We start from the raw sequence: 18623 nt of genomic DNA on the forward strand, positions 1-18623 counted from the left end.
AAAGTATAGATACAGGCGTTATTCAGTTAATTAACAGATTTATATTAATACTAAAAAAGTGTGGTGATTGAATCTATTTTTCTACATAATGTATTTCTTTATTTTGGCACTTTAAGAATATTTTGAGGCTTTATTAATGTTTAAAATGAAGAACCATTCAATTAAGATAATTGTATTCTGTTACTGATACTTTTACTTTTAAAAAGGTTCTGATTACTTCTTCCACAAGTGCCCAAATCAATCAATCAATGTTTATTTATATAGCCCAATATCACAAATGTTACATTTGTCTCAGTGGTCTTCACAGTGTGTACAGAATATCAGTATGACAATACGACACCCTCTGTCCTTAGACCCTCAAAGTGTATGGTATTGACTAACCTAGTGAACTAGCCTTCACTTGCTTGCTTCTCTGGTTATTTGAGTTATTTAACACTACAGTGCAATCGCGTGAAATGAATCCCACCACAAAATGTTTCCTCATTTAATGTTTTGAGAGAAATAGTATCAAACTTCCAGGGAAATGAGGTGGTGATTTAACACTGTGTTGTGGTTGTTTACCCTGCAGCTGAAGGTCACAGTATACACAGCTATGCTTTCTAGGAAACTCATGCTGTATGCAGGGGGCGGTAACATCACTTATAAATGACAGGCCAAACCTCCAATAGAATGTCTCGCTGGCCCACAGGGGGCGGGGCAGAGGCTGAGCGATGTTTCCCAGTCGGGTTTAGAGCAGTTGGGGCTAATTTCCGCTCGGTGGTGGCCGTCTAGATAAAGTAGCCCTCAACTTTTCTCCGCCAACAACCGTCGTCATGTCCAACAACAACGCCAGCAACAACTTAATCATCGCACAGCGGACCGTGAAGCAGCTCCGGTTAGAGGCCAGCATCCGGAGGATCAAGGTACGAACCCCCTCAACACTGACACCCAAACACGGAAGACTGGGCGAGAGACTGCTGAATGGCGGAGACAAACGGTTGCAGAAATGACACAAGTGGACTCTTACATCATGTCTTCAACAAAGTGCTCTTTAAAGTTACTCATAAACTCCTGTGTAGTTAACTAAACGTTAATGAAGCCACAGTTAAGGGAGCAGTTTGTTCCGCGTTATAGAGGCTGTCAGTCTGTGGAAGCGCGTCACCACTTTAAAGTGTCGACACGTTTATCAAAGTTAAACCTCTTAATGTGTGCTATCTGAAGGAAACACTGTTATAACTCTGTTAAAGTGTCGTTTAATAGACACATCCATCCGTTTATTGTGAAGTTGCTTACAAATGATATGCAAAACAGTGGCAGTTATGTGGTGTAGGTTTGACAGCAGGTCAGCTGGAGCATTACAACTGTACATGTTTATGTTTCCTCATGTCTGGCTCTGCAGGTGTCCCAGGCCGCTGCTGAGCTGAGGAACTTCTGTCTGCAGAATGCCTCCAGAGACCCCCTCCTGGTCGGGGTCCCCTCCAGTGATAATCCCTTCAGACCCCCTAAATCCTGCTCTCTGTTCTGAGGTAGGCCTGCTTTTCCCTACACTGAGGCTTCAGCTGGGGAGTTAAACTGTGCAAATAAGTACACTAGGGATGAAATTCATTACACCTTCACAGTTTACACTGACATTAATCTGCTGAATTCAGGCAGGCGCTGTAAAGCCCCAAGTGCCACCAAGACTTGTAGAAAAGGTCTTGTGTATGTTTTTTATTAGATTATGGAGTAAAGCATTCAAAATAAAAACAATATACAATTATATAAAATAGAGAAAAAGCAGAAAATCCAAACAAGCTGGACCAAGCAAATTGTTTCGCTTGAAAGATTTCACAATGAAAAAAGATAAACAATTACGAAAACAGTTAATCTAATAATTGATTAATTGAGTTATTATTTCAGTTCCAATTCTGAACCTTATTTATTTAATTGGGCTCTACTGTACTTTATTTATTGACGTGGATGCTTGTGACTATCAATATTCAAACATACAGAAGAAAAAAATAATTGTTAAATAAAGCATAAATCAATTGAATAAATAAAAGAAATACAAAATACAATGATATAAAAATGAAGGCAAACAGAAAATCTGGACCTTGTTGAAGCTGGACCATGCAATAATCTAATAATTGATTAATTTAGTTATTATTTCAGTACGGATTCTGTCCCTATTTATTTCATTGTGCTCTAATGTACTTCATTTATTGACATGGATGCTTACTTATAAAGCCAATTTCATTTCCCCTTTACAGTTTCTAATCTAAATCAAATTATATAAGGCGGAAACTATTCATTATTCAGTAAGGTTATCAACTTCTTTGATACTCATTTGTTTGCTTAAAGGTCCCATGTCATGCTTTTCTGGTTATTACCCGTCCCCTTGTGTGTTATGAAGCTTTTTCTGCATATAAACGGTCTGCAGAGTCACAAACCCTCAAAGTACACCCTGTAGCGAGTAAAACTCTAACACAGAAAATACCTGTCTATGTCCCAGAACGCCTCGTTGGGGATTTCTCTTTTTCCATTGTTTCTTGGTAGTGACGTATTTGGGTATAGTGACGTAACGGCTCCGAAGATTGGTCACAATGGACCAATCTGCTTACCGTTATGTCCGCGGAGCCGTTACGTTTGGACCAATCCGTGGACTTCCTCACACACACACACACACACACACACACACACACACACACACACACACTCGGCAGGACGTTGCGAGGCTCGCTGCTGCGAGGAGCGGGACAGCGTGAACTCAGCCTGGGCACACACACAAACTCCCAGCCAGGCTGCGGGTGTGTCTGTGTTTCAGGCTGGGTTTCGCTGTGTCTCGCTGTCTCGCAGACGGCCACTGGGCTCATAGGGAGGGGGGGGCAGGAGCTCCAACAAGCCGTTTAGGACAGAGAGTGAATACACATACTATACAGAGATGCTGTATGAGAAACCAATGTGAGTTTGGAACATTGAACAATGTAAATCTATTCTAGTAGACCTCAACAATGGAATTATGATCAGTAGAAATGGCCATGACATGGGACCTTTTTTAAGTTGTTTTTCAAGCAAAAAAAGTGCCGTACATCTGATGGTTCTTGCTAGTGATTAGTCTAATCACACATTGCTACTGTCCACAACTCGGGGAACTTTTTTGTTCTTATACAACAGATGATGGTGACATGCATTTAAGTTAATCCTGGCTTAAAGTAACAGCCATATTTGCTGTTTTACGACTTTTTTATATTAGAATATTTCTTTCACCATGTTCCCTGAATCTTATACAAACAACCCCATTCAGATTAACATTATTACCATACAAGCTTGATTCATTTCTAGTATTTACTCCTTTGTTTTCCCTAATGTGAAAAATGCCTATGAATGTATTGACTTCTTATTAGTTTAATTGTTCCCAATTATGTGTCTACTGCAGAAGGAAAGGTGGAGGATTCCTGAATTTACCCGGCGAAGGCTCTCTTCATTTCTACTCGATGTCACTGTAGGTCGACCAGCAGCTCCTCTTGGGATGATGCAACATGGGACTGATGGGTTCGGGGGAGGGAACTGCTCCAGTTGTTTGCCAAATGTAATAGTATCATAACTCCTATCAATTTCATTTTAAACGGGGCCAAATTCTAAATGTTATCTAAAAAAAAAATGTATCGACACTAACTTGACTAATGATTAAGCCGTTCTTGGTTTACCTAGTACTAAACATGTCTTTGTAATTTTCCTGACCAAATGGTGCCCGTCTCCTGTCAGTGAAATTCCACCCATGTCATTGGCTACTGAAAGTGCAAATTCCTCTTTTGTTTTGTATGGCAGGTCAAACATTAATTTAAACCAGGTGCTGTTCAAGAATCAGAACATGTTCTGTTATATATTTATATACACTATATTTTATTGTGTGCCAACAGATAAAGTGGTAGCTATTGAGCTAAATTGATTGGTGTCTTCAACTAAGGTACAGCAACATGGTACTCTTTATCATATCACTGCAGGGCATTTGTCCTTTCATCGCTAGTCTGTATATATTTAACATTTTAACTTTTAGGGTTTCTATTGTTAGCCTCTATGTTTCTGCCTCTAATTTAAAAACACATGCCTTACAATGTTTGGATAGGGAAACCTGGAGCATATTTCATGTAAATCACTTTTAATATATAAATGGCCAAACAGCCAATGTTAATATATCTGCTCAAGACTTACAAAGTGTTTGTATTGAATGAATCATGCTTCAGTGACTTGTTGCATTCATCGTTTTCCACACTGGAATCTTATTCCAATTAACCAAAACTTTTAACACCGTTAATCTTTTATAACTTTGCTGCTGTCGGCAACCTGTTCAAAATTAAACTTTTCGGACACTGACCAATTGTTGTATGTGATTTTTGAATATAAAGAAACATCTCTTTTTAATATGGATGGCTTATTTCTAAAACTGCAAAATTGAGTAATTTGTGATTTTCCCACTAAACGACAAAGCTTTTCACCCTCTGTCTGAAACCAGAGCCCAGTCTGCTCTGATTGGTTAGCTGGCCGGCTCTGTGATTGCTCAAGTGATTAAAGATGCCCAGCCTATCATGTGTTACATAGAGATGTCAATATTACAGAAATAAACAGAGGAGTCCAATGGAGGCGTTTCAGGCAGGGGGGGGGGGAGAAAGTCCCTCTGAAAGGAACTTTGGTATTCTAGCCTCTGCAGAGCATGTACATGCACAGAAACTTAAATAATGCACTACAGGAAAACCGAACCCCCAAAAAGCATAATGGGATCCCTTTCATAGAGTTGTGCACTCTGCTTAACCCTGTCATCTAAAAAGCATCATGCTCAAACTGAAACAAAGATTCTACCCCCCTAAAGGAAGACATACATAGCCCACAACATGACTCCAGCAATACTGGGGCTTCTTTTTCCAATCACACTAAGAACTTTAAGCTGCGTAGTGTGATTGGTCATCACCATTCAAAATTAGGAGATCTATGGATACATCTCTCAACACATATGAAACAGAACTGTAAGCAGATTTCTTTTTCTTTATGGATATTTTACAAATCACTCTCCTTTCAAACTGTATTCTTGTTTATTAATAACAACTTTTTTTTACTGTCATATAGTATATTTTATACCCGTTTACTTTATTCTCTTATTTTTTTATAACTATAATGATCAACCTGATCTCACCAGAATGCGTGACTCCACCACGACTCCTTAACACCGCATTGCGTGGTGGACTCACGAACTTTGTTACATTTACGTGTCTGCACCACGCAAACAACCCCATTAGGCGCATTCACACTGCGGTACTTTTCCCACAAAGGTTCATGCGAACTTAGTTCATGATCGCGTTCACACCAAAAAGAGCCGGTACTAAAATTAGTTCATGCGAACCTTTTTACCCCCGACTTTCGAGTGGCTCTTTTGTAAGAAAAGAGCTATATTTCTGATTGGCTGGGCGGATTGCAAACCACGCCCCGTAAAACTCCCAAAAAGTTTTGTGAAGCCGCCATTTTATTATCCTCGCATTAGCATTAATAGCATTAGCATTAGCCCAGCGCAGAAACGCCGAGAGACTAACTTATGACAACACAAAATAAAACATGGGAGCGGTGGAGATGAGGAGGTGTCGGCGTTCTGGCGATTTACTCGGAAGGCTTCAGTAGAAGCTGCTGGGAGTCCCTTTGTGGGAAAAGTACCGCAGTGTGAATGCGCCTATTAAGTGAATGAGGCTCCTTTGTCGTGGTGCACACACGCATTTCTGTCTTTTATTTTATTTGTATTCATAATAATTTTTATTTTTCGTCAGAATGTATTATGGTGCATTAGTTACGAATTTTTGTTCTCAAAAAACAGTGCATTGTGTGTAATACAACTGTGATTTTTATTAAATTAGTTAGTTTTTAAGGAAGGCCAGAGCTTCAGCTGTGCCAAATAGATTGTTCCCTTTTAGTTAACGTTTTTTAAAAGAACATTATATAGAGAGGCGAAGTCCCTCCCTTTCCGGGAGCCTCCATGGGACCCCGGAAGCGTAAAATTATACATTGAAGTCAATGGAGAGAGAAAGGTTATCTTTTGATCCCGTTTGAATTGTGCCACGAATGACACATATGATGTTTGTCAATTTAAAAGAATATTTTGAAAGTCAAAAAAATTTAAATGTGTCGTAAAACTGTGAAGTTACACATTTTTTTGTGTGAAACCGCTGAGTGAACTACAGGTCTCTGGTCTCGCACAATACGCGTCACCATCACAAAGACGGCCGTCACGTTAGCAAATTTCACCTGTTTCTTTCAGAATGAGAATAAAAGTATAAAACGAGGTGAACATCACTACAAGTCTGGACACGTTGAGAGCTGTACATACACGAAAGGGGAGTTAGTCGGTTCTGTAAGAGCAGCGGGGACCGGCTTTACAAGATGTTGGTGAGTAATATGAGTGCAATGTGTAACGTTAATGTCAGCTAGCTAACATTAGCTAACAAGGTACACTAACGTGTTTTGTTTCAGGAACTAGTTTTCTCCTTAAGAACTTCGTGGTCTCTGTGTATGCTGTGGATAACATTAGTGTTCACAAGAACAAGGTACACTCGCGTGTTTTGTTTTAGTTGCTCTTCAGATTGAAGCGGCCAGTTTTATATCGACTATACTGTATGTGTGATCTCCTTTTACATCTCGTTGTGTCATTTGAGTTTATTTGCTGTGTGTAGATTCAAGGGTTTTGGTTATCTTGTCAATTTGTTTGGTTATCTAGGCACAGCTGTGTGTGACTCCCTCTGGTACACTGGTATGTGTTTTCCTAATGTAGAGAGCATTGATTAATTAATAAACTACACTGAATCTAGATCCTGACCAAATCCTTTTTTATTGTTGATCAAATGTTTTTCAAAAATGTATTCATACACATTTAGAAAAATACAATGTACAATCACAACCAGTACAACACACATTGCAAAAAATACAGAAAAAACAAACAATAACAACAATCAGACAAGAGGACAAAACTATGGAAAAATAACCCCTCCCACCCCCAGATCCAGACCATCCTTGTATTATTGCTCATTCAATCTATTATAGCATGCTAACAAACATGGTACTTACTTTATTTGTACAGATCTGCATGGGAGACGATGGCGCGATGCAGAGCGCTGTCTGTGATTGTGCACGGGGGATGTTCAGATGCAGCCACGCTGCAGCATTGGCAATATGTGCCATGTGGCAGATCAGCTCCACAGATGTTGAGTGCCAGTGGAGGAAGCCTGGCACTTCCAAAGTAGTCCAGCCGGTGTCTCAACTTTACCAACAGTGAGAGGAGACATACAACCCACTGGCCAGAGACATCGTCATTCAGGATGTAGACTGGTTCAGGTCTGCACTGAGGGGCGCACAGTGTGGCATGGCATGGCTTTTGTCACCTGAGCCAGAGCCGCGGCCTCAACATCAGGCCATTGTCACCGTGCCGGAGCTGGTGAAGGGGCATGGGGGTCGGGGGCTTGAGGCAATTCTTGCCTCAATGCGACTGAGCAGAGACCAGCAAGCTGCCATCCAGACAGCCACCGGAGGACAGCGGACAAATCCTCTGGCAGTTACACAGGCGGGGCAGGTTGACAGCCAGCAAGTTTGGTGCTGTGCTGCGGTCGGGACTTTCATCCACTCCATGCACGTCCCTCATGAAGAGGGTGCTCGGGGGGTACAACTTGGACGGAGTCATGGCTGTCAACTGGGGGGTTGTAAACGAGGCCGAAGGGGTGAAGGCTTTTGTGCAGGCCTATCAGGAGACAGTGTTCGAGTCTGGTCTCTTTGTGAGTGAGTCGGTGTTTTGGGAGCATCCCCCGATGGACTTGTGCAGCCATCTGCCCTGCTGGAGGTGAAGTGTCCACCATCATTATATAGGATATATATATATATATTTGTATACATATCTGTAAATTGTATAATTTTATTTGATTTAAAAGTCTTTTTGATCTCTGTCTATAAACACAAACTGAGTAAGATTGACAATAAAGTTGACTTTGAAAAAAAAAAATATTCTTTATGAAAATAGTTGACTGTTGGAGAAATGAATCCAAATGAAACGTTGGACTGAACTACAACTACGCCTTTAAATCTCTACGGACTGTTTTTCAGTGGGATGGCAAGTTCCTATCTTTAAACATTTATTAGTTTTTTCTCAGAACAGATTTGATTTTCTGAAGTTAATTTAACTTAACCATGTAAGGTCATTATTAAAAAGGTACAATCAATTTGTTTAGGGTTGAATAAAATAATGATAAACATTTCATTTGGATAATTTACTGACAGAATAAGAAACTCAATGATGCTCTACTCACCTGTTCCTTTTTATAAAGTGAAACAGTTGAAACGATAGATTTTAGTAAACTTAAAAACAACCTTCTCCAAAAGCTATCAAGGAATATACCGAATACTTGTTTTAGAACTTTATTACATATTTTTATATAAATAGTTTGAGTGATCCATAATTGACAGAAGCTTGTGTTTACACTGACCTGTTACTCATATATTAATGTCTTTGTAACTTCAGTAAACCACTACCTCACTCATTTCTTTCATTCATTACGGTTCAGTAAACTAAGTGATATATGAACCAGTTTAATAATTATAATAACGTAGGATTGCAACTCTTTGAAACTGTAGGTGGCTCTTAAAAGAGCCGTTGTGTTTGGGTGTGCTGGTCTCAGGTCAGTCTAAGCCCTCTCTCCACGGATGCAGCGGGCCAGCTGGATGTCCTTAGGCATGATAGTGACCCTCTTTGCTTGGTTCATCTTACTGGGGGGGCAGCTACATGGATGTCGGTGCAGTCCACAATCATTGTGCAGTTGAAGGCAGAATGAATTTATTATTGACTCCGAATGAAGCACAACTTCATGTCATACAATACATTGACTTTATTTGAAATTGTGTAAAAACATATGAGCATTGATTAGCAAGCAGGACCCTCAGGAACAGAGCACGGTGATGGATGGAGCTGGGAAGAGAGAAGAATAAAGAAAACAGATCAACTTTATTATCGGATATTAAAAATTCAATTTCAAAACAAGTTGCCGCTCCTACAGTTTTCTAGTGTGTAAAGATGATTTCACTTGACCTATGCACAATATCACACTCAATACATGTGTGTCTCTGGGGGGTGCATTGTGCCTTTGATGTATATAAATAATATACCATAACCAAATACTATTACGTACAGTGGAAATCAGGTTGCCAGAGCAGGTCAGTCTAGTGTGCATGTTCCTCAGGGTCTCAGCAGTTACAGGTGAGGTAAAGAAAATAAAAGAGAAAAAGGTCAGTAACAACACTTTAAAGTAACAACACTTTGAATAATTATCTCTTTTAATACTGTTCTATCAGTAATCACTCAACTACTGTCTTTCCAACAAACAGATTGACTCACTATCATCACAATGAAACACGTCCAGAAGAATGGACCACAGATGGAAATTAGCTATTAGCTATAATCTGGCATATTGCATCTCTTCTCTTTGCTGAGATTAATGTTTGTGTATGCATGGTCCTTCTATAAATAAATAAATGTCATGCAAAGCTGCCTGCCTGCCTTCCTTCCTTCGACTCTCCCTGAACTGCCTGATCTTTTAATGTTCAATGTTAACCATTTGAGCAGATAGCATTAAGTAGAAAAGATCGCAGATGCTAATGTGCCGTTGTTACCGTTTAACTGGTTACACCGGGGAAGTCGTTACGTTATGTTAACGGTAGGAATGGGGCGTGTACTTTGAGGAGCCATTGTCGAATAGCCAGGAAATACACATTTCGATCGCTTCTTTTGTTATTTACATTTATCTTTTGGTATATTTGGCTCCATAGGAACACTTTGATGCACATTCAGTATCAGTGTGTGAGGTTGTGGTTGCGATGCCGATATCCGGACGCGTACAGCGAGGACTACAAAATGACAATGAGGTGACTGGGGATGTCTGTTCAAAACATTGCAAACGTGAATAAATCATTTCAAATATGTATTTGTTTCCGACTGTCATTTGTACATCGTTGTTAATGTGATGTTTAGTAGCTTTGATAGCTGTCCATACCTCCAGACAGCCTAAAGTAAGACACAAGTTAGGCTTGTTTGAGACAAGCAAGACCTGCGCAGACCTGCGCAGTTGCGATCAACGTCTTGCTAGTGCGTTGCATGATGGTTAGTCATTTTGTCCGACTTGCTCTGGAGGTTCGCCCACATGAGACTTTGAAATCTCGCGGGACAAAGACGCCCGCAGCCTTGAGAGCGAGGCGAGGCGAGTTGGCGCAGTTGCTCTCCACGAGCTGCGGAAGCGAAATGCTTGATGGGAAACGGCTCGCTGGTATCTCGAGCTGAGCGCTCATTGGTGGTTTTTACCACGTGCTGCTGATGAAACTCTCCCATTGGCTGGCAAAAGTTTGTTGTTGTTTTGTGTCAGTTTTACGTCGCCACATCCATTCCCATTTTTCATCATTGTTCCACAATGTTTATCATCATGAAATTAATATCAATATATTTTATACTATACTGCTTACCGTTTTCATACTTTATATATCTTAGCATATTCATACACACTGTTCATACTGCTCACAGGCTGATATCTAGTGTATTCATACTAGGGGTCGACCGATTATCGGCCAGGCCGATTATCGGGGCCGATATTCCTCATTTGACCGATTATCGGTATCGGCCTTTTTTTTATAAAATTGCCGATAACACTTTGGCTCTGATGCGGCCGTTTCTCTGTCTGCAGTCACCACTCTCTGTACACGAGCAATGTCCCGCCCATAGCGCTATCTGATAGGCTATTACTGAAGTGTCAATCAACACTGAAGATTTTCCGGGCGGGAGCCAGCCATAGAGGCGGGACCTTCTCAGATTACAGGCAGGTGCGAAGAACGCAGACACATAAGAGGCTTCTCAATACTCAAATTTCCCCTCCTCGACTCCTCGACTCCTCGGTCCTCCGGTAGTGACCCGGAAATGAATTTCAGCGCGCCATTTTGAAGGACGTCTCATTTCTCTAAATGCACACCGAGGACCGAGGATCGAGCGTCGAGGAGGCTCTCTGGAGGAGCTATAACCGAGGATACACTGATGGTTCCTCCACGGCTCCTCCGCGGATGCATTTCCGGGAACGGTGGAGGCGTGACACACGGCCGGACTTATCTCAGCCAATGACAGCTCTGCATGCATCCCCTGGATATTATTTTAGAAACTGCTCTCATCGCAACGCGATGTTTACAGTGAGAACAGCTGTGAGGTCCTGCAGAAAGCAGAGCAGTGTGTAAAATAAATATCACTCAGTATAACAGACCTACTCTCTTTATTTGCTTTAGTTTAGTAGATATATACAAACAAAGAGTCGATATTTTTCTAAGAACATTTAGTGCTTCACATACTAAAATACACAACGGCTGTAGCCTGATTATGCTTTAGGAGCTTAGGTGTGTATGGTACAGTGTGTGTGTGTGTGTGTGTGTGTGTGTGTGTGTGTGTGTGTGTGTGTGTGTGTGTGTGTGTGTGTGTGTGTGTGTGTGTGTGTGTGTGTGTGTGTGTGTGTGTGTGTGTGTGTGTGTGTGTGTGTGTGTGTGTGTGTGTGTGTGTGTGTGTGTGTGTGTGTGGTACAGTGTGTAGGTATGTCCTGTACAGTGTGTAGGTGTGTGTGTGGTACAGTGTGTGCGCAGATGCGGCGGACAGACAGGTCTCAGTTGGTTTGGTGTCCTCTGCTTACTTTTAATACTTGCAAATACAACTTTTGGCCCGTAATTTCAATTCCCCATTTCAGCGACCAGAGAGAGAGGGGGGGGGGGGGGGGATATATCCAGTCTCTGATTGTGTTACGTTATTATGAGAGTGCTCTCATACTTTAAATTGCATATATTTATATAAATATATTTGTGTGTGTGTGTCCGCATCTGTAGCCTGTTATTGTCTCATTATACCGCACTCTCAATGAATTCAAGGTAAATATGTGGGGGAACAATGTTCAGCTGATCTAACAGAGATTATAAAATATGACAAAACACTCGACAGCTGATGCAGCTGTTGCCACGTAATAATGAACGGACGTCGCTTTAATATGACCGCTCAGAGGAGAGGAGTTCTCATTTCTTTAAACGTCTGCTGCTTCCCCTCCTCTTTCCCCGGTTCCCCTCCTCGGTCCTCCGCTCGCATCTCCTGTGGGCGGGACTAAGTCTCGAGGAGGGGAGTCGAGGAGGGGAGTCGAGGAGGGGAAATTTGAGTATTGAGAAGCCTCTATACAGAGGCAAGCAGCAGCGCTGAGCGGCAGAGCCATACATGTGTTTCGAAGGTAAATCAGTTGAAAGCCGAAATTCAATAAACATCCCAATCCCCTATGCTGAAGTTGCAAAAACAGCACGATCTATTGATCCAATTCTATCAGCTTCCCAGTTACACAGGGACGCGGGAAGTCAGTCAGAGTTGGGGTGCGTGCAGCGTCTCGCAGCGGAGTAACTGTGGTGCGGAGGGGGGGCTGCGAGTGGAGCCTCGCAGTTTTTCAGGTTTATCTGTGAAGTATGTGTATATGTATTTAGAAAATGTTTAGCAAAATATTAGAAGTGAGGCTACTAGTCTAACGTTAGGTCTACTGTAATAGCCTCACTTGTAATAGTTTGCAAAACATTAGCTAGCACTAGTGTTTTGCAGTTGCTAGCAGTTTATTGGGATTTTATGTTAGATAGACAGATATAATAAATTAAGCATTATTGTTAGTTAAGCATGTCAGCCTGCAGCCCCACTTCTTGTCTCTCTCTAACTCATTGCAGATGACTGCACTAAAGAAAAGGGCACAGAGAGGAAACCAGTTGTAAGATGTTTAAAAGTTCATTAAACATAATATGTGCTTAAATGCATTTCAAAGAAGTTGTGTTGAGTTGTGTTGGAGTTTGTGTTATTCTACATTTTGACACTATAGATTTTCTGATTTTACTGCAAATGTATATCGGTTCCAAATATCGGTTATCGGTCTCCTTGATTACTAATAATCGGTATCGGTATCGGCCTTGAAAAAGCCATATCGGTCGATCCCTAATTCATACCCCACTGTTTATTCATCATTCAATTCATTCTATATGTTATTCTGTAGATTGTGTACATTACTTTCCACTTCACTGCTTGTTGCACCTGGTTAGAAGCTAAACTGCATTTCGTTGTCTCAGTACCTGTAATATGTGCAATAACAATAAAGTTTATCTTTAAGTTAAACCAAATCATTAAAATAAAATCTATTGTAATGTAATGATTTGGTTTAACCTTATTTATTGAATACATCATTTAAAATGGCAAGATTAAATCAAATTACATTCTCCATACAAAACATGTGGGATTTCTATTGCATCCACTTCATCTGCAACGAAAAACGCCAACGCAATTTCCGCCATTGCAAACCCAGCCAGTCAAGCCGACTCCGAGTCCGAGCTGTCCGACTTAAGACGAGCTTTTTGACACCTCCCCCGGCTGCGATCGGCTACTCTCGTCTACTTTCGAGGCGAGCCGCAATGTGTCTCAAACAAGCCTAGTGTTTACTCACAGCCCGAATGCAGCATCGACATCCGTGGCCAGCTGTGATCCTCTCGATTAACTTGTGACAGGACTTCTGTAGCTATTCTCCAGCGAGCAAGGTTTTTATTAAATACCTCCATCCCTCTCATCACAACAAGACTCTACACTGTGTAGAAAAAAAACAACATAAATGAAAATAACCTTGCTGGATAGTTTAGAATGAAACAAACAAACTATCTTCCATGGCTGATACTGATGTCACAGTGACGGCTAAACCACAGACTAGTCTAGCGGGGGGGCACAAGTTGAATCCATATAATGAAATTGTTATTTTATATATGTATATACATATATATATATATATATACATGCTATATATATATATACATGCTATATATATTTATATTTATTTATATCCTACATTGTCTAGGCTATATAAACTGGCGGAAGTGTCACAACTTTCTTGGTTTGTGATTATAGAGAGAGAGAGATAGCGACAGAGAGATAGAGAGCGAGACAGATAGCGAGATAGCGACAGAGAGATAGATAGCGAGACAGATAGAGATAGATAAAACTCAAATAAATGTTTTTCTTTTATGGAAAATGAGCAATATACCAGATATATTCATACAAGATAATAAAGGATAATTGTCAACAGTTTTCTTTTTTCCAAGCCATCAGCATAAATATCGTGGATCATAAAATCCATCAGTTGTTTAACAACTCCTGAATCCATCCTCTCTTGGTTAGCCCTACAGCTATTCTCTCCCACACACACACACACGCACACGCACAAGCACACACACACACACAACTCACTTACGCACAGCCGATCTTTCTCTATGTCTATCTCTACAGTATCTCGATCTATGTCTCTATCGCTCTCGGCCGAGGCTATATACAGGACGGTCCTGTACACAACGCCAAATGGCTATATACAGGACCGTCCTGTACACAGCTCTCTGAAATGGCTATATACAGGACGGTCCTGCACAGAAGCCCTGAAATGGCTATATACAGGACCGTCCTGTATATAAGATCTCTGAAATGGCTATATACAGGACGGTCCTGTGGATAAGATATCTGAAATGGCTATATACAGGACCGTCCTGCAGCTAACGTCAAATGACTATATACAGACCGAGCTATTATAGCATGCTTAAGCAAGTTTCGCGGGTGGTAATGTAGGGATAGGATTCACAGATAAATATTCTCAACATTATTTTCAATGAGTTTCCCCTCAATATAAAATGGTGGCAATTAAATCTCTTTCCATGCCAATTGCTTAGCTTTTTATGCTGATTTCAGTCTTTTTTTTGGCTTATCTTTTTATGTTGTTGACCGTCCTGTATATAGTCATTTCAGAGAGCTGTGTACAGGACGGTCCTGTATATAGCCATTTGGCGTTGTGTACAGGACCGTCCTGTATATAGCCATTTCAGAGACCTTATATACAGGACCGTCCTGTATAGCCACTCCCATCTCGGCCTCTCTCTATAATCACAAACCAAGAAAGTTGTGACACTTCCGCCGGTTTATATAGCCTAGACAATGTAGGATAGAAATAAATATAAATATATATAAAATAACAATTTCATTATATGGATTCAACTTGTGCCCCCCCGCTAGACTAGTCTGTGGTTTAGCCGTCACTGTGACATCAGTATCAACCATGGAAGATAGTTTGTTTGTTTCATTCTAAGCTATCCAGCAAGGTTATTTTCATTTATGTTGTTTTTTTTCTGCACAGTGTAGAGTCGTGTTGTGATGAGAGGGATGGAGGTATTTAATAAAAACCTTGCTCGCTGGAGAATAGCTACAGAAGTCCTGTCACAAGTTAATCGGAGAGGATCACAGCTGGCCACGGATGTCGATGCTGCATTCGGGCTGTGAGTAAACAACTTGTGTCTTACTTTAGGCTGTCTGGAGGTATGGACAGCTATCAAAGCTACTAAACATCACATTAACAACGATGTACAAATGACAGTCGGAGACAAATACATATTTGAAATGATTTATTCACGTTTGCAATGTTTTGAACAGACATCCCCAGTCACCTCATTGTCATTTTGTAGTCCTCGCTCTACGCGTCCGGATATCGGCATCGCAACCACAACCTCACACACTTATACTGAATGTGCATCAAAGTGTTCCTATGGAGCCAAATATACCAAAAGATAAATGTAAACAACAAAAGAAGCGATCGAAATGTGTATTTCCTGGCTATTCGACAATGGCTCCTCAAAGTACACGCCCCATTCCTACTATAGGATCCGCCCCTATACGATCAGCCCCTATACGATCAGCCCCTATACGATCCGCCCCTATACGATCCGCCTCCTTGCTGCGGTCTGCAGCCAGACTCTATTGCAGCAAGGAGGCGGATCCTATAGGGGCGGATCCTATAGGGGCGTTTCCTATAGTGAACGACGGGAGCCGGCTCTCGCCTGTGAACGAGCCGTTTTTTGTTTTGTTTTTGCGGAGGGATCTAGATCGGCATGAAGGCACATTATGCAATGTGCAATGTGGACATTATCCCGCTTATTACACATGGCCACATTCTCAACAAAGTAACGACATGACTCCCAATAATAATTGAAATGCTTTTATGGATTTAGTAAAAGATTTTATTGATTTAAAAAATAGTTTTATGTATTGATTTAAATTGACATGCATCCGCTAAGAAAAGTAGTCCGTTGTTACTGTTTGAACTAACGTAACAACGGCAGGAACTGCTTCTATAGTGTTTTTGAGGAGCTTTTTGATTACAGATTTGAAAACATCGTTGCTTGCTTTAAAAGTAGCACAATTCATTATGTCAAACCTTGAAAGATATCCCTGCCCTAATGCCAAAAGTAACTGGCAACTGAATATGTGTCGCCGTAGCTATGATGTCTATGTCTGGACCGCTGCGTAAAAAGGAGGGTTTCTGCCCCATTACTTCTCTTCTTACTACTATAAGAATAAAACACGGAGGACGGATATCTCTTTTTGTCCCCCTCTTCTCCCCGCTGCAGCCTAGCAGCTGATCTCAAAGCACGCTCCCCTCTCCTGCAGGGAGAAAAACTATATTTATATACTTTATATAGGTTGATACAGTAGCCCCTTTTTTAAAATAGTTTTTATAGGTGTTGCCATCTGTTTTGTGTAGCGTGGTTCTACAAGCAAGTCAATGCATTCATTGGGTGGTATCAGAGAGTTACACGGGTCTGTAAATGCAATGAAAACAATTGGCCACAGCAAATAATTTATATTAAACATGTAATTTTTACTTTTGAATACTTCAGTACAAAGGATGTATTGAATAATTTAAGTGATACATGTGTACACATATACATCATTCATTAGTCAAAACAGGGCTACCTTTGATTTAATTAAAGGTATAATATGTGGTAAACTGAAGAGCCCTTTGGGAGCCGAAAGAGCCGGCTCTTCTTGGTGAGCCAAATGATCCGGCTCACCAAGAAGAGCCGGAATTCCCATCACTAGAACGAATGACTTCTTCTGCGAGGATTTATAAAAGCAGCTGGAATCCCTTAAGTTGCTATTGGATAAAAAAAGTTAGGAAACGCCCCTATACGATCCGCCCCTATACGATCCGCCTCCTTGCTGCGGTCTGCAGCCAGACCCATCTCCCTTGCTGCGGTCTGCAGCCAGACTCTATTGGCCCCTGAAGGGAAGCTAGAGGTGGCTGGCTTCCCCTGGCATGGCCCTGACCAATCACAGGTTGGCAGGGGCATCACGTGGGACTCATCTGATTGGTTAATCCCTCAATTTTTTTTCACCAAGGGAAACTAGATTCTGCTGGCCTCCTCTCGCAACAGTGAATGCAATCTACTGTTTCACTATGACATCTAGAGGGGCGCTGTTTCACTCTTTGTAAAATACTCAATGAGAATGGGGGAGAGACGGAGAGACGGTCCGGCAGGAACACACAGGAAAGGAGAATTACAGAAACAAAACAAAGTGTTTTTATTTATTTATTTAAATTATAACTACAATCCGAAAAAACAGGCCTCGCTCGGCCTCGCTCGGTTTGGTTAGGCCTTATTAGGCCCGGCTCACTTTAATGCGCTTCCATTACAGTTTAGGAACTGGGGTAGTTACTATAGTAACGCAGTGTAGGCGGAGCCGTGACGTCATCTTCAATGAGAGCCCCAGAAAAACAACACAGCCGTTAGCTCTTAGCACTCAGAGCTCACAGCTCTTCATATCTGTTCAGAAACTAGACAAAACAATTACAAACCACAGACTGCCTGTGTCATGGCGAATACAGTCGCTGGTTTATTTATGTCTGTATAGGCCGTTGTTGTGAGTGTGGACGGTCGGAGCATATATAACGTCAGCTTAGCCAAGCTCCATTTAGAAAACACGCATTTTAAAAGGGTTTTTCGCTTGCCGTCTGTCTGCAGACTTGTCAAAGCATTAATTCATGGTTTTTACTAACCGGTATCAGTATGTTGTTACTTCGGCATCATTTTGAAACGTGTATTATAATTAAATCACGGTCAAATATGTTCATCTTCTTGTTGTAGTTGTAGCCCCCTTGCCTTGCCAGCGATTCTCTCTCTAGTTTAGCATACTCAGCCCGACTCAGCCTGGTTGTTCCTGGCCCTAGAACCACGATTTTATGGGGCCAGAAAAACTGTGAATTAGGACCCGCTAGCCGGAGTAGGCCAATTGGAAACGCAACCAAAAACGGGCCCCGCACGGCTCGGCACGCTTAAAGCGAGCTACCCGCTGCAGTGGAAACGCGCCATAAATGTACTTGGTCAAATAAAGACTCTGGGGACATCTGGCCACAGTGTCATAAATGCACAGGATAATAGCTGACAAGCAGCACCATTAGCACAGACGATTAACAGCATGTTCTGTACTTCTAGGTTGTTATTTTGTATAGAGAAAGGGTCGTGGAAGACTTCTCAGATGATTTATTGATATATGTATGGAAAACAACAACAAATCCAGGTAATACATGTAGTGTGTAGCAGAACACAATATCATTCTCTAATTACTTGACAGGTGACATGACATGCTGACCATGTTCTGACTTAAATCAGTTTGAGTGGCAACATCTTTTTTTAAAGGCTGAGTGTGTCTCTTATCAAGGTTTCTCTTCTAATCATGGATATTTCTTTAAATGGGG

The 18623-nt window shown here is 41.3% G+C and overlaps 1 protein-coding gene across 1 annotated transcript; it reads left to right on the top strand.

Moving 5' to 3' along the window:
- Positions 1-689: 689 nt before the first annotated feature.
- On the top strand, positions 690-4332 carry LOC117460000 (guanine nucleotide-binding protein G(I)/G(S)/G(O) subunit gamma-10). Its single transcript, XM_034101236.1, has 3 exons — positions 690-902; positions 1379-1505; positions 3395-4332. Exons 1-2 carry the CDS (start codon positions 813-815, stop codon positions 1502-1504), a joined length of 216 nt encoding a protein of 71 aa, XP_033957127.1. The 5' UTR covers positions 690-812; the 3' UTR covers position 1505; positions 3395-4332.
- The last annotated feature ends 14291 nt before the right edge of the window (positions 4333-18623 follow it).

This window comes from Pseudochaenichthys georgianus, chromosome 1, assembly GCF_902827115.2.
Source record: "Pseudochaenichthys georgianus chromosome 1, fPseGeo1.2, whole genome shotgun sequence".
Taxonomy (NCBI): Eukaryota; Metazoa; Chordata; class Actinopteri; order Perciformes; family Channichthyidae; genus Pseudochaenichthys; species Pseudochaenichthys georgianus.